The 22,144-nt window shown below is 37.9% G+C and overlaps 1 protein-coding gene across 1 annotated transcript; it reads left to right on the top strand.

Annotated features, from left to right (window-relative positions):
• The first annotated feature begins 1,039 nt into the window (after nt 1-1,039).
• Nucleotides 1,040-19,744, top strand: LOC124162212 (ER degradation-enhancing alpha-mannosidase-like protein 2). The gene is made up of 9 exons (XM_046538668.1): nt 1,040-1,185; nt 1,295-1,591; nt 6,082-6,325; nt 7,071-7,401; nt 11,358-11,449; nt 13,811-13,975; nt 15,799-15,988; nt 16,658-16,941; nt 18,521-19,744. The coding sequence occupies exons 1-9, from the start codon at nt 1,067-1,069 to the stop codon at nt 19,217-19,219; spliced, it is 2,421 nt and encodes an 806-aa protein (XP_046394624.1). The 5' UTR covers nt 1,040-1,066; the 3' UTR covers nt 19,220-19,744.
• Nucleotides 19,745-22,144: the final 2,400 nt, after the last annotated feature.

The raw sequence follows: 22,144 nt of genomic DNA, 5'->3' as shown, positions 1-22,144 counted from the left end.
CAATGTAATGCGAATAATGAAAGATAACATGAATAATTCAATTCAAGACTACAGTCTCAAATAGTTTACATATAATGTTAAGAACCCCAGGGAAACAGGCTGTGATGGATAGTATGATAGGTTACAAGAGTGTTGTAACACTATTTGCACATGATACGCACTAGACAAATTTTTAATTTAAAAAAGTGTTCAATAGATTGACAATTATGCTCTGCTGATTGTGACAGGCCCAGCTGTCACGGCATGAAAATGTTTTCAACATGGTTAACCCATGTTGTGATATCAGGGTAATTACACGATGGTTCCAATTAATACTTTATTTATACTACATATCACCAAGGAGTGGTGCCACATTTTTACAAAAGAAAGCTTATGTTTTATTTTGATTATAAAAAACAAAAGACCTTTATCACCGAGGAAAAACAACATCCCATGACCAACTCAAACGCAGAGACAGCATGGAAGGAGGAGGAGCTCCTGTTCCGATGTTACTAAAAACTTTACTCCAAAATTCCATGCTACTAAAAACTGCGATCATTCCCAATTAAATTAAGGCGGCGCAAAGTTAAAAAGGATAATCAGCTGAACGAAAATCCAGAATATATTATCAAAACCATAAGACAGACACATGAGAAATATCAGAAAATTTAGTTTTAAAAAAACGAGACATTTCATGAGGGTACACGACGCAATAGCAGTTGATAAAAAAGTTCTTACTTGACTGCCAAAACAATTCATACACAACAGAAAAATAAAACCTCCCTTGCCTTAGTTGTAGCTCATGCTAATAACATTACATGAGGTGCATAAATAATCCAGAAAAAATTAAGGTACAAATAAACAACGAATAAATGACAAAAAAATAATAAAATCAAGATGATATCATGCAGAGAATTTCGTCTTACTTGAAGTTTCCATGAACCTCTAGGAATTTTTCGTCAACTTCCACGTTCTCAAATCTCACTCATCCACCCGCTTTGCCGCGTTCTTCCAATTGGTTCGATTGGCGATTGGTGCGCATGTGCGCCACATCATTCGCTGATAGATCTTCTTGTGTTTGTTCGAAATGTTTCTGCTTAAGTTATGTTTTTGTGTTTACGTGGCTTTTTTAATAATTAATGTTATTTCAGTGAATCTTGTAACTGGTTTAAGATATTATAGCACCAAAGATTTGGAGGACCTAAGGTTTGGAGCCCATTTACCTTTATACATATAGTTTTTCACCTTCCAAGTACAAGGCTCCTATGTTATGATTTCATTCTTACCATCAAATTTTGTGTACGTATTTTTTCAGAGAAGAAGTACGGTCCATGTTCCAGCATGCATATGACAGTTATTTAAAATATGCATATCCTTACGATGAATTACGGCCTATTAGTTGTGATGGAATTGATACTTGGGGTAGTTACTCCCTCACCTTAATAGATGCCCTCGATACACTTGCAGTCATGGGCAATTATAGTGAGTTTCAGAGGGTTGCAGATATAGTGGCTAACAATGCTAACTTTGATGCCAATATCAACGTGTCCGTGTTCGAAACAAATATTAGAATTATTGGGGGATTACTCAGTGCACATCTTCTGTCCTACAGGTATGTCTTTACTGTACTTAAATTAATGGAAATAACTTTCTCAATGCATTAGCGTTAAAAAAAATAATGTTCATTTCATTTCGTATCTAATAATTTTATTGATGTAGTTTCTTATTTTAAGCCCTGTCTTTCTTTGCTTATTGCGTGGATGACATAATTTTCAATGAAACCTTTCACAGTATTCAAATTTGTGATAACTAGCCTGATCAAAGTGAAAAATTGGGTCTTTTTTATTCTCTCTCTATCTAAGATCTTGCATCAAAATTCACACCTATTCTGAGTGTTAATTTTATCGGTTCCTTATCGGTTTTATATCAGATCAACCTGTATCATTTGTTTGACAACACTTGGCACACTGGCATTATATTCCGTGGGAATATTGTGCCTAAAATTTATCTCTAAATTGGTGGAATCTTTCTAGTCATTGCGGAGTTTTCATTAAAAAATTCTTAAACCAGTTGCATGTGATATATAGTTTTTCTATTGATATAATAAGCACTGCACACTTATATTAAGTGCTATTATATACTCCTTGTTTTTCTGAAATATTAAAAAGTAACCGTTGGCGAAGGTAGATCTAATGTGCCATCAGGTGTATGTTTATAGGGAATGTTTGTATTGGAAGTTGTGGAATAATGAAAAGGTCAAGGATGTACACTAGAATATTTAATGTTCAAGATTTCTCGTGTGGGCCGTTCAGTTTCAGATTAAAAACGCTGAGTACATTATATAAATCTGATTATGGATCATGACTTTTCTAACATTAAGTCACACCATTGCAACCATGATCTAGATTACTTTGTCCTATGTTTTATATTATAGAAAATGAGTGACAAAATTCTCTGACTGTGATTTTAATCCAGTTTACTTGGGCTTGCATTGGAAATGTTTTGATAGTCCACTTCTGCTTGAAGTGGAGAAGTTGAATTGTAGCTAAGTGAGATGTAGAAGAATTGCGAGTAGTTTGAAAAAGTCTTTGTTTTTGTTGGAGATGGAATTATACTACTCTGTATGATGGAGAGGATAATCTTTGTTCCTACCACAAATTATGCGAAGGATAGATAGATTCAATGAATAGAATACTCAGTACTGAAGAAATGGGAGACTTCTGGGGCTGAAGGAATTGATGGTACTGTTGAAGACCTGTGGGAGGGAAATGCATGCATTGAAAATTTATTTAAGCAACTGTAATTAAAAGGTCATGATGGAAGCTCTAGGCTCCAGTGGTTCCTTGAAAAGTTGAGTTTTTCGTGGTTACATAAGAGGGTTGAATGGATCAATAAATTCTCTGGTTATATAATGCCTCAGAAACAGTGCATAATTTCCAACAAGGCAAAGTAGGCCATTGAGGCTGAGCATCTTGGCGTTGAAGGGACCACAACGCATTTTTCCTCTCTCTTCTCTTTGGACTGTCGCCCCTTCCCATGGATCCCTTTTGATACATCAACGCTTGCTATAGCACTGCCTCAAGGCCCCAAAGAATGGGTCAGGCCACCTTCACACACACCTGAAAAAATGATGTGGGTGCCAGATACAATGTAATCATATGGATGCCTTCATATCCCATGCCTCAATAGATGATTTTGGCACTTTGAGATTGCATCTCTCTATCTCATATGAATACCCAGGCTAGTGGCACATAGCGTTAACTTAGGTGATGGGTGGATTATGGTAGGTGGGGTTCAGATCAACATTAGGTTAATTTAATTTGGTGTCGACAACTTTCGGGAGCAGCTGCATTTTGCACTTATAATTAGTCACGCAAGCTTTCGTGGCCATTAGCTTAATTTACTCATTTCAAATAACAATATCTCATGATGTATATTTTTATTATTAAAGTATTGAATTGTTTAATGTAAGTTTACATGGAGCATTTGAGAATCACTGTGGCCGTATGCACACCCATCTTCTACTTCCCTCTTCAAATCTTAATACAGCCTGCTCCCTTTCATTCTATCTTTAAATCTTATTCTCCTTCACCTGTCTCCCAATTATTATTCCATCTAGCACTCTTTTCAACATCTCCTCCCTGCTTAGTTTGCTCTCCATCCATACCCAGTCTTTTCCATATCTCATCTAAAATCTTTCTCTTCTCACCCACCATGTCTAGCATTGCTTTTCCTCTTCCTAACTGTCCACTTCACCTTCTTTATTCCTCTCCAAACCCACATTTTCAAATGCCTCTAGTTGTTTCTTGCCCTCTTTCCTCAACGTCCAATTTTCTACACCTTAAAGTGCTTTGCTCTGAATGAGAGTCACTTGTCTTTTCTTCCAGTCCTTGCACACTGATCCTCTCATCAGCTACTTCCTAGTCAAGAATGCTTCCTTTGCTATTGCATTTCTCTTCCTGATGTCTTTACTGCTGTCTCTGTTTTTCTCTAATGTGCTTCTCAAATGAGAGAACTGATTCACATGCTCAAGTTAATTTCATCTAGAGCCCGGCACTCTTAGCTTGCAATGCTTTACAAAACCCCATAACTTTTGTCTTATCATAAATCTTCTTACCGTATCCATCCCACAGTCTTTCTAATGCATCTACCGGTGCCTGCAATGCTTTTCCCATCTCGTTAATCAATGCCTGATGATTTGCGAACATCAGTGGTTTAAACTTCAATCCTTCAGCTTTAACTCATCCCATACCTCCCTCACAATTTCTTAGGAATGCACGTTTTACAGGCACCTCACCTTTTTCTTCCTTCTATTCACTCCTGGATGGATGAGATGCTCATTATGTGTATTTCGCCATGCAACCACATTTCTTTTCCAGGCCTACAGTGAATTAAAGCACCCCATTTATTATTTTTCAGTGTTTAAAAATATAATATAAATAACAGAGTAAGACTACATGCCATGGCCATGTCCTTGCAAATGATTGATTAAACTGCTTCAGATGAAAATAGTTGATTATTTCTTACCTTTCCTCATTTTGTGGTGTGAGGGAGGAAGTGCCCTGCATATGTGCAATAGAGTGCTTGCATTTGCGTGGCATAGCATTGTAATGCTATGAATTTGATTGATCATTTCATCATGAATATAAATTTTGGTTCACAGCACTAATAGGGTAGTTTCCTTCATCAAAGAAAACAAAAGGCATTGATTGCGATTTGTTACCCACCATTAGTGTATTCATAATACACAAATTATTTGGTTTTATAAATCCCTGTTTAGACAAATGGCAATGGTCAATTTTAACAGCATTTGAAAAAGGCCAGATTGGCGCCCATGCAATGCCACTGCATGTGACGTCACAGGGACCTAGTTTCTATACGAGTGGATAGGAGTTTTACATCATCTGAGATTACCAATTCATGCATGAGGCACAGGGCTCAGGGAAACATGTCTTAATAATCACCTATTAAAACTGACTATGGTCGGAAAGTTTCCTTCGTTTGATAAGGTATAAATAATCCTTATTTAACCCAAGCTCTACCTGCTAGCAGGGTACTCGGCTACCTGCTAGCATCCTGCGTCATATCAGTGCTCAAAGCCTCGCCCTAAGGTCACCTCACACGGCGGCAGCGGGAACCAGAACGACGTCACACGGAGTTTTCCCAGCATTCATACTTAGCCGTCGCATTTTCGCGCGCTTGAAAATTTTCACTTTTCATTAAATCGCGAAAAACAGATATCGTCATTTAAAACGTGAAATGCATCCTCCAGGAGTAATAATCTTTCAATTTAGGCAATAAAAAAATAATAGGAAACCACCCTATTATTTAAAAAGCTTATTTCCCTGAGAAATTTAGGTTGCTCGGAAGTCCGCATCATGAGCAGGGAAGGCCAAATTTCAAATTCATAGAAGTATTTCAAATTCACGTCCTGGATGTATCTTGTATTTCAAGCACAGATTTTTGGTATTTTCCCATTCTAAAGTAAAAAAATACATCTGTAAAATTCTTTTGAAGTAGCTCTGTTAACACTTCTGTGACATTATGCTTCAGAGATTACTTCGTTTTCGTTAGAATTGTTTTCTTTGTGTTTGCAACTATCCATAACGTGCCAAGGCAGGTTATTTTTTTTAAGATCTCCTTGTTTCTGTACAAATGTACTTTGTATTGTAAAATGTATTTAAAGTACTATTCTGTGGCTTGTTTTTCAAATATCCAAGTCAAAGTTATTTTGTATTTTGCCCCGCCCTGATCACGAATGTTCACTTATGTAAACCAATTTAAATTTGTGATAGATGGCAACACATCTTGTTGCCAGCTGAGGAATGCTCCGTTGAAAATAATGAAAAATTACTGGCAATTTTCCACTAGTTTGATTTCACGAGCGGTTACCATACTTTCGGTATTATATTCAGGTTGTACAAAATCTGAAACCGGTCGTGAGATGTAACTACGTATTTGTAGACAGTTGCCAGTAACTTTTATTTCAATTATATGTTAGAATTCTTCAAGATAAAGCCTGAAAACACTCTCTATTCTCTATTTTTATGTTTCTGGATGAGATACTCATCATATGTATGTATAACCACACTTCTTTTACAGAGCCGGGGTGAACGTAGAGCCTGGTTGGCCTTGCAATGGACCCCTGCTTCGTTTGGCTGAGGATGTGGCACGTCGCCTTCTTGCTGCCTTTGATACTGCGACTGGAATGCCATATGGTACTGTCAACTTGCGATATGGCGTTCCTCCCGGAGAAACTACAATCACCTGTACTGCAGGTGTGGGGACGTACATTGTTGAGTTTGGGACCCTCTCACGACTGACTGGAGACCCCCTCTATGAAGAGGTGAGCATAATGCCAATGTATTTTAAATTGATTGCTTTGTATACTGTCTCAATGAGATCTTTCATTTAGACCAGAAATTGCAATGAATTAAAAGAAAATGAGGGATGGAAAGGGAGGATAAGTGATGACAAATGAATCTTCCTCACTCATCTATTATCTTATACGTTTTAAATGAAAAAAAAAACAGAAAGTCGCTGCCCTTTTTCAATAAGCTGGTAACATCATTAAAATGTCAGCCAACTAACTTGTTCAAGAGAGAACTGCTCAAAGAAAGAAGGAATCCCTCACGATAGTGTAAAGAAAAGTTAACCACACAAAGTCGATACGCAAAGCCAAGAGTGGGTGCGGTATAATGACCCACTCACGCAGTCAGTGACATCATCAAATTCTCTGCAAAAGGGTTATGACAGCTGGCTTTTGCCATAGATAACTCGTAAAGTACCTAGTTGATGAATCAAAAAATGGAAAAATATGGGTCTTTTTAGTTTGCAAATTATTACATTTGTTAATAATAATAAATTTGTGAAAAAATTCATGTTACTCACTTATGGTCTGGGGATAAGATGATCCTTCCTGGAAGGAATGAGGGTATGGAGAAGGGAAAGTTTGTCTACGGCACGCTACTGGGAGAACGAAAAGGTACGTTCACAGCAGTGAAAGCGTTAAAGAAGTCTTTAACTACAAAGAATAATTGTCATAATTTGCATTTTTCATTTCGTGACTTGATATTTTGTGCTGTTTGTAGGTGGCGCTCAAGGCTTTGAATGCCCTTCACCACCACCGCTCTTCAATTGGTCTCTTGGGAAATCACATTGACGTGCAGAGTGGGCGGTGGACCGCTCTCGATGCCGGCATTGGTGCCGGGGTGGATTCGTACTATGAGTACTTGGCCAAGGGAGCCATGCTGCTCCACCGACCTGAGTTGGCAGCCACATTTGCCGAGAGCAGGAAGGCTATCTTTAGGTATCTGCGTCAGAACGACTGGCACTTCTGGGTGTCCATGACGAGGGGTGAAGTGGCGCTTCCCATTTTCCAAAGCCTCGAAGCTTTCTGGCCTGGCACCTTGAGTCTTGTGGGTTAGTAGGCTGCTTCATTGTTCTCTCTTCCTCCTTGTGTTTGCATTCATGCTTCTACACGCCCCCTAACGCATTGTGACTCCCCCTGAATACATTCAACCACATCAGAGTGTGATTATTTATGTTAGGTCGAAAATACTTGCAACATTGACCCGTTGATGTCTGAATTTTTTGGGTATACCTCTGTGTCTTCAGGTCAAAGGTTATGCTGTGTGATTCTTGTCTTGTCTACTTGCTGGTGGTGGTCAGTGTACTGCATGTTTATTGTCTCATCATGGAAGAGACTAATTCAGGCCAATCAACGTGCAATAATCTGATCACCACTAGCATGTTAATTAGCCAAGAGCAGACAGCATCACCCTCAACCTGAAGACGTTGACAGGATAGTCTGTAAAGCTGTTGTCTAAAAACCAACTGATGCAGACCCATACCTTAAAAATGCTGACATCATCCTGTGATTATTTTTGTGTAGGTGGAGGTGTATTAGCTTTATCTAGTCATGTATTTACACAGTCTATTTTTCTTGCTAATTTTTGCTGTTCATTTTTTGCTGTCAGTTTTTCACAGATATACAGGCTTTATTGTAGCTCTCACAAAGGATTGTGATGATCATAATGTAATTTTAAATCGGTGGGTAAGGTGCTTAAACAAATTTTGTTTATGTGCACAAAGTGAGTTGTTTCAGCACTCATTGTCAGCATTGTTTAATTTTCACAAGTAGTGCTTACATGAGTTTGAAATAGTATAAAATTACTGAAAGCAAATCTTTGATGTGGAAATCGTGTTCAGATATGTATCATGTTTAATGTTTTATGGCCCATGATTTGGTACAAAATTGATATATGTAATCAAAGAAAAATACTATACGCAATGCAAGTAGTTGGCCAGGGAAATCATATTAATGCATTTCAGAACTAGCTTTAAATTGAGGGTAGAGTCCTTTGGAGTTGGTCAGTAAATATGTGAATTATGAAGTGGTTATATACATATTTGTAGCAATGAGATGGTTTGGATTCAGCTCTTTTCAAGGATATTTACGTCCAGTATTATACAACATGGTGGAATGGTGAAAAGATGCTGGGGATGCAATATTTCATCGGGCCCTTTACACATGAGTTGACTGCTTTGCATGTCAGTGGCGAGCATAACTCTTGAGCAACCAGTTTATGATTTCTGTTTCCTCACAAGTGTGACTGATTAAAGATTAGTCGATTCTTTAATAGTAGCAGAGGTATGCTGATGTGCCCATAATCTATGTATACATGAATACAGTTTCGCCAGCAGCTCACTCCTGAACCAGCCAAAGGCGTGTGAAGTTAACATTTTGAGGGCCAGGTGCTTTCCCTGGGCCAGGGTGCAATCGGAGGATTTTGTTTCGAAGGGTCTAAAGGCTTCACCCAGATTAGAACCGGAGGCTCATATATCAGTAGCCCATCATCCTACCCTCTTGCGCATAATGCTCCCTTTATTATCTATGTCCAGGAGAATAAAGAACATAAATATGTAGAGGAAATGAAAAGTCAAAGCTTGAAAACATTTTAAGCTCTAAAGGTATAACAACTATGCAATTGATGTTGTTTTGCAATCTGCAAGACTGGCTGCAGGCAACCAGATGGATAATGATTTGAAATTGCTGTGTTTCATTCAATCTTTGTGCTGCTGCCGATGTATTTATTTTTTAAATTTGTTAAGTAATGAAACGGTTGTTTGTTCAACTGATTTGCAGCTTGGCTTGGGAAGCAGTCGACTTGTGTGCAGATGCCCTTAAAGGCAGAGCATACTGGGGTCATCTGTCCCATGCAGAAACACTCTACTTTGCTTTTTAAAATTGTATCGTATCCTTCAATGTACATTTCAGCTCTCTTGCTTGCAACTAATATTTAATTAATGCAAAACTTTCTGTCAGGATGTCTCTTTGCTTTTGCTTTTAAATAGTGGCAATTTTTTTGTTTTGATGCATTCTATTCTCTTTCTTGAGTGTTTAGACATCTTGATCCTGGACTGGATTTTATCGAAGTTATAAATACATATCTTATATTACCTTACAGCAGTAAGGAATATAAATTTGCCATAACTGTGTCACTTCTATGCTTCACATGTTTTTCTAATGTCAGTGAAGGTATTGAAAGCATCTCTTGCAGATTGTGTCAGCGTAATTTTTCTCTAATTTTTAACCATCATTAACTCTTATGAAATCTTCATTTGTGCATGGTCCTGTAGGTGATCTTTTTCTAAACAAATGAACATCAGATTTTCAATTTGTCTATTTTATGTTGGGTGCTAACGCTTTTACTAAACATTCTCGTTTAATAGATGTGCTTAAATTAGATTTGGTGAAGAGGAATAGATATTGTGCAAATGCTTTAGGGTTGTTATTGAAAATGCTTTGGTGTACGGTGTAGAAAGAAACACAGGAAATGTTTCAAAGAAGTTCAAGTATGTTTATACTTCAGGTAAAATATGATCATATGATCATGTTGTTTGTCATGATACACCCATGCTGGATGTACATTCATGTAGGTTTCCTTTTCTTATATCTACCTAGTTTATGTCAAAGAAAAAAATCTGAGGCAGAATTGATGTATAAACTTAAGTTTACATTTTTCAGAACATAAAATCCTTTTTTTTATACTACTCTTCTCATAAGGAGGTTGATTTTTCCCTTTGAAGAGGACAGAAGTTTTTTCGGAGGATTAGTGATAACTTATGGAATGGCTTGTAGCTGAAAAGTAGGCTGTTATACTGACTGATGAATATCTCCTTGGGTTTGGAGCATTGGATGTTAAAATGACCCTTTTCTCCTTTGAATGGGATCTCTGTGGATTCAAATGCCACTATGTTAGGGAATCCTGGACTTTTTATCCTATGATATTAATTTGTATTGAATTTTCCATTTTGCTTCTATCTAATAAATTTTTTATCTCTTCTTTACCACCCATTGGACTTATCTACTCGTAATTGAAGAAAGACTGACATAACATGCTGCGATCTTGTATGCATACAATTCTAACCGGGCATTTAAATTTTTATGAAATTTTTAAGATTGTACTAAGTTTTTTTATACGGCTGATTACTTTACACAGTTACAGATACATTTGTTTATGAAATTAGTTTTTGTGTTTGATAGAAGTCCTTCATATTATGTAGGAATGATAAAAATCTACCTCAAATATTCAGATCTTTGGCGTGCTTAAATTCCTGCCCAAATTATTTGAATGGAAAACTTATTACTCAAAGTTTACGTCATTAAATGCTATTTAAGGTGGTAGGTCAGAACTTGGGAAAATTTAAGAAAAATATTTTTGCTTCCTTTACCTTGATTTTATTAATGTCTGTCTGGTAGTATTGACAGATTTCATGATATAGGTACTCCTGCCAAAAGTTAGATATTAGAATTTTATAAATGCATAATAAATGGCAAGAAATGTCTTGTATATATCCTAATCATCACTTGCATTTTTGAGAATGATTTTTATGTTATTTTCAGGTTTTGCTGCCTTAAAAAACTTTGGGTGTGAGGGTATTGCGCATGAAAATTAAATTGTCAGCGAAGCCATTTGTTTCAGATTTCTGCATCAGTTACTTAGCTTTTTTTTACTACCCTTTCTTATATTTTCGCCTTTATGTGTCTCCACCCTGCCAATACTTCTCCAATTTAATATTTTAAAAAATTACAGTTAACATTCACACACCTGATAAGTGTCTGGTCCTTACAAATTAATTAATTTGTGCAATTTTCATTTTTTATTGCACTTTTGTACATATTCACCCGCAAATTGTGTATCCTTCTTTAGATTGATATATGGTATTAACTATTAGTGAAAAAGCTGGCATGAGATTAAATAAATTTTACTACCTAATGAATCCATTTACTCCCTCATAAGTCAGTGAGCAGAAAAATCTTTATCTTCCTTTTTTTGAAACTTTGAAATATTTTCATCTCAAATCTCCAACAGGCGACATTGATAGAGCAATGAAATCTCTTCACAATTACCACAGCGTTTGGAAACAGTACGGCTTCACCCCGGAATTTTATAACATACCACAGGTTAGTACATAATGTTAGGTAACCCTGACTCTTTTTTATTTTTTCCCTCTTGGGTTTTTGTCTAGTTGTTTTCTTGTGCCCATAAATATTGTATCAATGTATAGTTATTTCCTTTTTTTCCAAAAAATTTTGCAGTTCCTTTTTTCAAGGTGAATATGCTGAATACATAAATAGATAAAATCAAAGCTCATTCGAATCTGAATATGACAAACTTAGGGAGTACTTGAAAAAAATCTATCCGGTTAAAATTTGCCCGGTTGAGTGGGAACCAAAAATATATTCCATGCAACCCGGAATTTTCAATTGTTATACCCTTTGCGCCAGTGTAATCCAACCGTATGGATTGGAATGTGACCGCATGCTAAATACCCAATTACAAATTTTTCCTCCAATTTTAAAAAAAATTAGGCATGTATTTTTCCATGCTTTGCCTAGAATCGAATTCATTTGGTGGGACACATTTGCCTCAGTACATATAGGATTATGAGCCCATCGAGTAATTGAGAAATCATTGGCGATCATAGTATGTGTACTTATGTGATTTAATCTTACTTTTTCTCTCCTCTTTTACGCACTTGATGCTACATGGTAAGGGTCACTTTTGGTAAAACTGTACTCAGAAAAAGTGTTAAAACAAAAGTTAGTAAGCTAATTATGTAGTGAACTGTGTGATTTCTACTGCATGTTACAAGTACCTCTAAACTTTCTCGCTCATGGATTCTAAGTCATTAACGCTAAGGATGGAAGTTGCCATGAAAAAATCATTTGGCATCCATTGCCATGGCTAAGCCATTACATCACAAATTTCACCCTTGGTATAAATGATGTACTTCTTCATTTATAATCAGTTAAAGTTTATGGAAATGAATCAGAAAGAAACGCCACCATACTCTTTGTATCCAGAATCTGTGACACATTTGAATGGAGTGATCAAGTTTCATTCTGCTTCAAGCGAGTTGAACGGCTGGACAGAGTGATGAGTGCATGGGTTTGTAAATGCATTCTCCTCTAGAAGTGACAATGAGAATATCATGTGTCTTTTCTCAGTGACCCCTTGTGCTTCACATGTCTTGTGATTTTCTGTAACTTAGCCATGTGCTTCTGAACATTTTGGACATGCGTAAAGGGCTTACATTTGCTTTGGTGTTTGTGTTTCGTCCTGCAATGACTAATCAACTCTCTAGTCACGCGCTCAAAATATTTCTGTAATAGAATAGTTTTAATAATGTTCTCATGTTAATGTGTTCAGTTAGTGTCCAGAATCTGATTTCAAAGCTTTTCCTTTTTTGCATTGTAGAAATAATGTGTATTTCATGTGAGGTAAATAGTTTTCTCATGGATAATGAAAGAATGAACGTATTTTTAGTTAGGTTCACTAATATATTTGAAAAAGCACAAACTGGGTTTCATAACATAGTTGCATCGTTTGGTGGAAACTGGGGTCTTACTTTTCCAATACAGTACACTCGCGATTATCCTAATGGCTAATGATGGGGAGAGACGGCACGAATATTCGGAAAACACGAATAACCCAAACTTTCACTTACATGTCTTGCAATGTTCATAATTTGTCTAAAACAAACAATTATTTATGCAGGTATTCTGTTATTTTAGAGTGCTCCCCGGACTCAATGAGAGCTTTCTTTGCCAGTTCACGATCTTTTTAGTGGCGATAACTTGGTTGTACTCGTATTATTAATGCTCCATGTAAGGCCTGGTTTCAAAGCCCACACATCCATGGCTGCGTGATCACGGATACAGAAAAGTGGTTTGCACAAATGCTTCAAAACCACTGCTCAACATCGGAAACTACACTGTCAGGCACCACGCCACGTAATCGCATCTCGCACGAGTGGCCCGGGTTGCAACTGCTGCGGTACGTGTATCCGTGATCAAGGAGTGTGGTCGCACACTGTGAGGCTTGGAAAACAGGAACACGGTGCTCCCATGAATGCAGCTAGCGTGCGATTGCTTCCGTTTTACGAAGAGGATTCTAACGGAAATAATAAGCCCGGTGTATCCTAGCATTAATGCAGTAATTCTGATGATTTTGCGTCCTATTTTATTTTTTTTATAAAGATCGCCGAAAAAATTGAGCGAGGGTAAAAATCATGCGCGGATAATCCGCAACCCGGATAAACCACAGCCGGATTATCGGGTGTCTGCTAGTTAACCTAACAGAGTTTATTCTTTCATTTTCCAAAGTGGAAAGATTTCACACAGCTTCAGTTATAATAGTTTTCTCATTATAATAGTTTCCTCCTATGGTGTAATCTCAATTTCACTTGATGTTAATAAGTTCAGTATGCTAATGAGGTGAAGTAGTATTTTCTCACCCATTGCGCGTTTTTTTTTCAAAAGGGTGAGCCTGGAACCAATAGGGAGGGTTACCCTCTCAGACCAGAGTTGGTGGAATCGACTATGTACCTGTACCGAGTTACCAAAGATCCATATCTCTTGGAGGTGGGAGCAGATATTCTTTCAAGCATTCAACACAGCGCCCGCACTCCTTGTGGATATGCAACTGTAAGTTTTTAAGCCTTTTAAGTTTTTGAGCTACTTTTGAGTAACTAACCATCACCATCAATAATCCTAATATTGGTTTGACGCAGCTCTCCTATCCACTCTCCTTTTTACAAGAATGTGTTTCTTATCTTTTACATCCTTTATTACATGTCCTATGTAACTCATTCGGGGCCGTCCCTTGCCCTTCTTCCCTTCCACCTGTCCTTCTACGATTGTTTTCATCAGGCCATCATGCCACGTAATATGGCCAACTAAGTCGTCCCGTCTGCTCCTTAAAGATTTTAGAGTAGTTCTCTTTCCTCCCAGTCTTCTCAACCTTCCAAATTACTTACTCTAGTAGAATAAATAATATAATATTATGTGAAATCAAAAGAACAAATTATTTCTGGTACATTACTGCTCATTGCATGTTAGCTTTGAAGTTTTAGTGATTGATTGCTTCATTTCTTTTCCGATCCCGGAAGGTTATTCTGCATTTTTGATTTTGGGATCAAATTTGGTTGACGTCACCGATTGAGCCAATTACCAGCCTTGTTTGGTAGTTCAATAAGTGATCACATACAGTGCTCAAGAAATGGCTCACTGTCAGTGAAAGGGTTCACTTACATGGGAACGGTTCATTTCCATTGTGACATAGCTATTACCTCAAGCAAGGAGTGACTCATTGAATGGTTCATTTGAAGATCCAACAGGTCTCCAAACATGGCCATTTTCATTGGGAAATACTGAATAATCTCCCTGGTGACATCTTCAGGTTTTAGGTGAATTTGCTGAGTTCTGACTGATATTTATTATTTAGCCAGCTGACTGTGATTGGCTATCTAACGATTTGATCGTTGGATCATTCTTCCTCATAGAATGGTCCTCCAAGATCGTTAGAACATTAATTGCGTAAGCTTGGTTTTGCTGATAGATAGTAGGACCCGCCCGCCTTTGTGACGGTGCGGGATTCCTCGTCCCTTCCCTTCCTTCCCTATCCCCTCCCAGGAGGCGTCGTCGGGCTCCTATCGTGGCGGCGCCTCCTTCTTGTTCCTTCCCATCCTTCCCCTCCTGGGTGCAGAGGAGAAAAGCTAGCGCTTACAGTCCCTGCCCCAGGAGTGCATCCTTGCGAGCCCACCCTAGGTGTCTCGTTTCCACTGACTGCCATTGGCTAACATCAACTTAGTTGCATTCATAATGGTTTTTAGCTGAAAGTCACTCCTGCTATGCCAACTTTCAATCAGTCTCATCTATAGGCTAAAGCTGCACCAGCAAGGGAGGGTAAACTATTATAATGCAAGATCAACCATCATTTCAAGATAAGAATAATGTTTTCCTCACAACTGAAATTTTCTTCTGAAAGAGGTACGAAAAATAAAAAAAATCACTGCTAAAAATGGAACAGCGTCAATTTTTTAATTCCAGGCATTATGAACTTAGAGACAAGAATTCAAAATTGGATACTATGTACGTTACTGGCAGTTTTGAGAATTAAAGTATCTGCATAGTAACCTATGGCTTAGTCTGTGAATACACTTTTTTGTCCCAACCTGCTACTATTTGGATTGACTGAAAAGTGCAGTTTTAAACAATAAATCTTGCATGATGATTTGCATTTCTGGCCTAGTTTTTTTTATTTTTTATTAGAGTGTACCCTATTGACATATCATTGAGGATCACCTTTTCAAAGAATTTTTTTTTGTTACTTTTGCTGTTTAGTGATTTCCAATCTTTTTCCTTTAGTGTAAAAATCAAATTATGTTCCTTTCTTACATCAACGTTGATTGACCACCTTGCATGATTTTTTTGCCACTTTTTAAAAATAGTATTGCTAAAAATTGCAGATAAAGGATGTGAAGAACCATTGCAAGGAGGACAGGATGGAATCTTTCTTCCTTGCAGAGACGACTAAGTATCTCTATCTCTTATTTGATCCTGGGAACTTCTTACATGACACTGGTTCTAGCGGCACTGTGATTAACACTCCCTGGGGTCAGTGTGTCGTCCAAGCTGGAGGTTACGTCTTCAACACAGGTAGGTGCACAACATCTCAAGCTACGTTACCTCTTGCATGGAATTACTAACACAAAATGAAAACACACCAATGCTTCCTCCCGTAATTCCACTCCAGAAATAAATACACACTAAGCTGTACCCAAGATGTCTGCCTGAAAGGTATGTCTAAATAAATTTTTATAATATCCCATTTAATCTCTTAACGCACTTGGTTCAAATAAGGATAAAAAAACCTTAAGTAGCTATTATAGGTTACAATTCAGCCATTAGGTTCATAGAATATCTTGAAGATTCTCTGATAATCATGTGATACTACGGATAAGTTCAACTGATTCAGGCGTGATATTGTGGAAGTTCGACATATTGAAATGAAAGGCAGTTGCACTTTTCCACAACAATTATTGCCACCCAGCCCAGAGGGCAACAAAATGCCCACCTCATGGCTACAACGCAGCAACCATGTTCAACCACGATTTCCATCTTTTGCTACACCTATGATGTTTTTTCCGTGACCACAACCTAACTTCCGTGACATTTCCCTTACTTCTCTGACCGTTACAAACCTTTTGTATTATATTACATCATTTTAGATTACTGTTGACAATTTTTGTCTTACATCTTTGTAACCAACAGGAACTGATTTTATTATTAGTAGTGTGATGTGTATTTTTTTGGGTTCCTTTTCAGAGGCCCACCCCATTGATCCGGGAGCATTACATTGCTGCAGTGGGACAAGGGAAGCGGCCGTGAGGGAACAGCTCCAGGTGCAGTTGGCGGAAGGGCTGGACCCGGGTTTGCCTAATCCATTCCAAGGGAACAAACTCATGGAGAGGTCGGACATCAGGAAGCGCAAGAGGAGGAAAAAGGCCAAGGCTAACAGTGGCATTGAAGAGAAGAAAGCTGATGAACCGATGAAGATGAACGCCTCGGAGAAAGATGTGCTTAAAGGAAATGGAGAATATGATCCTGTGGTAAGTCATGCGGAAGCTTGCATTGAAAGATTTCCATGGGCTCTCTCCAGCCTTCTGTAGAGACATGGTTCCAGGAACTACGGGACAAATAGTTGCCCAAGTAATGGAGTATAGGGTAGTTTCCTTCATCAAAGAAAACGAAAGGCATTTATTGCGATTCATTACCCACCATTAGTGTATTCATAGTATACAAATTATTTGGTTTTAGAAATCCCAGTTCAGACGAATGGCAATAGTCAATTTTAACCGCATTTGAAAAAGGCCAGATTGGCGCCCATGAGATGCCACTCCATGTGACATCACAGAGACCTAGTTTCTATACGAGTAGATAGGAGTTTTACATCGTCTGAGATAACCAATGCATGCATGTGGCACAGAGCTCTGGGAAACATGTCTTAATAATCACCTATTAAAACTGCCTAATGTCGGAAAGTTTCCTACGTTTGATAGGGTATTAATAATCCTTATTTAAGCCAAGTGCTACCTGCTAGCAGCCTGTATCAGCGCTCAAAGCTTCGCCCCAAGGTCACCTCACACGACGGCAACGGGAACCAGAATGACGTCACGCGGCGTTTTCCCAGCCTTCATACTTGGCTGTCGCGTTTTCGTGCGCTTGAAAATTTTCACTTTTCATTTAATCGCTAAAAATAGATATCGTCATTTAAAATTCTAAAAGCGTGAAATACGTACTCTAGGAGTAATAATCTTTCAATTTAGGCAATAAAAAAAATAATAGGAAACCACCCTATTGCCACAGACGATTTAAAAGAATTTGAATTTCTCTATTGTTGTATTTTTTTCAGAGTCACACTCTTGAAGATTAAAATAAAGTGCCAACTTTATTGGCCGTAATTACTCTGATTCATTTTTTTTCTGGAATTCTAGAGAAGCTAGGAGGACAATTAAATGTCCATAGTTATAATTTGTTATATTGTAGGCAGTCAAGCAGGGTGATTGAAGAGGTGTTGTCCATGAAATTCTATTCGCTGATTGAAAAGGAAACAAATGCATTTTTTACCATGTGACCATGCTTTATGTGCATGTCCTTAGAGTAATAAACAAAATTTTGTCAAAAAGCATACGTGGCACCACTTCATATGTTGGGATACTTTTTTGACCCATAGCACATCGCCCAGGATTTTTTTACATCATGTTTTCTTTTTACAAGGGAAATTGAGACTATGAATGCATGAATTCCTCTGTTACGTTTCACTTTGAACATTCACAAACAACCAAGCCCAGGGTGGTGAAAAACCTACCCTGGCAGTATTCTAACCTATGACTCTGGGGTTGACAGTTGAAGGCTTTACCCTGCTGAGGTATTTCAATTTCTAAAATAGCTATAAGTACTTGGAAGATTTAGCTAGCAGATAAGACATTTCAATTCCTCGTGAAACCTCAATCTCAGCTTGGGTAGCATTGAAGCGCTATTTTCATCGTCTCCTGAAAATTGGGAAAAGCCAAGCTTATAAAGATATGATTACAAATTTTCAAGTGAAAGAAATATTTATGGAGTGCTCCCTCAGACACAATTTTCAAATTTCATTACCATTTACTAGATCTTCACAATTGATTCCAGGATGGTGAAATAAGCACGAAAACGTCATCCAGTATAGAAGCTGTGGACAGGGATCTTGAAAGAGATGAAATCTCTTCTTTCACAAAGTCTGATGAGAAAGTGTTTGGAGAGGAAACAAAATCAACCTCTGATGAGCCCACTGAAACTGTGGATGACGATTCCTCTTGGCAGCATCAAACGCAGACGACAAGTGTTCCGAACGACACTCTGATAGACACCGCAGGGATGGATCCTGAGGAAGACCTTGATGGCGAAATGAGTGGAGGAGCTCGCCGTCGCATCCGGGTGCAGCCAGTGGAAGACAAAAGCTCGAAGAAGATGGAAGAAGAGGGCCCAATAGGCCTTGTCGTACCATCTTCGGACACGAATCCCAATTTTTCTGGGAAAATTGAGGCGGAGAAGCCAGTTGGTCCGGTGAGGAAGGAGAGCTTGACTCATGCGGAGTGGGAAGTAATCCTTCAAGAAGGTGGAGGACCAAAGCAACCCACCAGCGCAGCACCAACCTTTATCTCACCTTCCCTTCATTATCACAACAAGTACATTCAGTTTGACCCTCAAAGACTCTTGGAAAGACTTCGACTCGACTCACGTTTTGAACTGAATTCAACGTGGCTGAGTGACTATTCCTACCTCACGTGCACCGCTCAGCCGTTCATTCAGAGGATTTCGGTGCACGGGGAGTTCTTTGAGATTTCTTAGTGAGTAATTGTGTCCTGCCTCGGCTGTTTTCCTCGTTTCATTGGTGTACGTTCATTCAGTGTTGTGTGTCACAGTCTCATGTAGCCTTCTAGTCATGGAAGGTCGTCGTGTTGAAGATAGGTGTGGACATGATTGATGATTTGGGTGTGGTTAAAACCCAGAGAGAGAAAGAGAGATTAAAACACAACATCAGTTACCTAATGCCTTCAGTTTTGAAGGAAAGGATTTTAGTTTACTTGACATGCGCATCATCAAGGTCAATTGCGTGATTGCGTGTGCATGACTGACTCAGGGGAGGCTTCCATTGTTGTGTTTCTCAGTCATACTCCTCGAATGAATAGTTTATGAAAGTGTTCTGGACTGTGATTTGATACAAAAAGGGAAAATATTCAACTAAAGATACCATTGTTGGTAAGTGTTCTGTTTATTTTGTGATACCAAGTTTTCTGTGAAGAGTATATTAATATAATAACTATATTAATGTTATACATGAAATAATTTAAAAATAAAATGAATTGCCTTTTATGCTGATTATTATTGGAGTGAATTTTGTCTTCCCCAGCTTGTTTTCTGCCCAATGAATTTTTCCTGTGAGTGAGGGTGTGGATACGGTATTACACATGTACTCATCAACTAGCAGTGGTCATTAGACATACAATTCTTCACAACTGCAACGTGTGCTTCAAAGTGGAGTTTTCAGATGGATCATTTACATTAAAATGTGAAAAAATGGCAATAAAATGGTGGCCTTAGGGATGAAGGGTTGTATAATTGTGAATTTGTCAAGTGCCAGGAAGCTAGCAAATCTACAAACACCGAATGCAAATTACTCTGCATTCACCTTAGACTCCCTAATTTAAGAATGAGAATTTGTGGCAGTATAAAATCACCCCCTTCCTCTCCGCTTCTCTTTTGATAAATACAGAAACATGAAAGCATAACTGATTCGTAAATAAAAAAGAATGATGCTATGGTATGCACCTAGTGTGATCATAAGGATTTTGATCTTTTTAAGACACTCCTGGAAATATTTTTATAACACTGGGGATTTAAGTTTAAAATGCTACTTACTAATTGTTAATCCAAAAGCCTGAGAAGAGAAATAATATAGGATAGAAACAAAATTACAGAATTAAAAGGTTAAGCTATGTAGGAATATTTTTTGGGTTCCCCACCGATAACTGATTATGGTATGTGATCCCAATACTTCCAGGGCTAAGCCATATTAATGCCAATGACAAGTGAGTGCTGTCCAAATGGGTCCTGATCAGTGGCTTCTCGATGAGTGTGTTTGTCTTACATTGTGGTTAATTATGCACTTCATGAGCTTAAATAGAAGCCTTATAGTCTCCAAGGCTAATTAATAAATTAACCAAAGAGAGCACTTAGCATTAGGATTCCAGTATCAATACCCAAAGAAAAAATTATTACAGAACCTTGCTACATTAAATTAGCGTTTGATTTATTTTAAACTAACAGGAAAATTAACATGGAACTTTGCAACACACAGCCGTACTAATTTTTTTTCATGTGTTTTTCAACCATGTTTTATTAGCTCACACTGTGAGCCATTGAAGAAGATATCCCAGGATGAAAGGTAGAATGGATGTAATGTGGAATGGAGAATTTAACTCCAGAAAAGACACCAAGGCAAACAACAACAACTCAAAAACTCAACTAAGAAACAACTCAAATCAACTTCGTTACCATCCGTGCGGCAGTTTGCAGTAAGCTCTGCAGAAGAGTTTTAAATAGCATCAAATATTTGTTGATTTTTTTCCGTAAACACCCCAAAGCTGCATAGCTAATGCTTAAGGTTGAACCTGCACTTCAAAGTATAGACAAAACTCATTAGCGACTAGATAAAATGGGTCAATATGTTATTAATAAAAATTAAAAATAATTTTTAATCAATCAGCATAGCTGTGCAGTACATGCATTGCATTCAAAATGAAATAACCCTGTGATATGACGAATGGCTTTTATATTGACGCTATGTCTCAGAGGAATTCATAATTTTTATCTGAAACGGCAGTTAAGCTTCATTATTATAATATTAGGGATGATTCAAAACAATAGAAATAGTGAGTGCTTGTGCTCTTTTAATATAAACATAATTTTAAAAAATGTATTAAATACAGTACACTCCCGATTATCCGGGCTAATGATGAGGAGAGACGGCAGGAATAATCGGAAAACACAGATAATTCAAACTTTCCCTTATATGTCTTGCAATGTTCATAATTTACCTAAAACAAACAATTATTTATGCATTTATTCTGTTATTTTAGAGTGCTCCCCGGACTCAATGAGAGCTTTCTTCGCCTGTTCGCGATCTTTTTGATGGAATGCGGTCGCCCACTGCGAGGCTTGGAAAACAGGAACACGGTGCTCCCGTGAATGCAGCTAGCGCACGATTGCTTCCATTTTACGAAGGGGAATTCTAATGTAAATAATAAGCCCAGTTTATCCAAGCATTAATGCAGTAATTCCGATGATTTTGCGTCCTATTTTATTTTTTTTAGAAAGACCGCGGAAAAAATTGAGCGAGGGTAAAAATCATGCATGGATAATCTACAACCTGGATAAACCGCCGTTGGATAATCAGGAGTCTGCTGTATAGTTACTGAAAATTAACTCGAGAGCGCTGCATACCGGTCAACATATTGTAGTTTACTCTCAGTGTGCTCCCCCTCCCCCATCTGCAGTGCATAGGCTCTGGCATATACTCCACTTGGTTAAGCTACACCCCCAGAAAGATATTTGGAACCGAGTACAGGGTCAGTAAGGATGAAATTGTTGTTTGACATGGTAGCTTTTGGCTGTTGCTTTGCTATTTCATTTAATTCACAAGTGTAAAAATAGATCTTCTAGGACCATAATATTATTAAAATTTACAGCCAAATTTACCTATACTTCTCTACG

This window comes from Ischnura elegans, chromosome 7 (assembly GCF_921293095.1).
Source record: "Ischnura elegans chromosome 7, ioIscEleg1.1, whole genome shotgun sequence".
Classification (NCBI taxonomy): domain Eukaryota; kingdom Metazoa; phylum Arthropoda; class Insecta; order Odonata; family Coenagrionidae; genus Ischnura; species Ischnura elegans.
This window is presented reverse-complemented; position numbering and strand designations above follow the sequence as displayed.

Bases quoted from the DNA above. Each gene is read 5' to 3' on its own strand.
- LOC124162212 (XM_046538668.1), top strand. From the start codon at position 1,067: ATGTTTCTGCTTAAGTTATGTTTTTGTGTTTACGTGGCTTTTTTAATA. The intron at 1,186-1,294 runs GTTTGGAGCCCA...GTATTTTTTCAG, and splicing joins AAAGATTTGGAGGACCTAAG to AGAAGAAGTACGGTCCATGT. The intron at 6,326-7,070 runs GTGAGCATAATG...TGCTGTTTGTAG, and splicing joins GAGACCCCCTCTATGAAGAG to GTGGCGCTCAAGGCTTTGAA.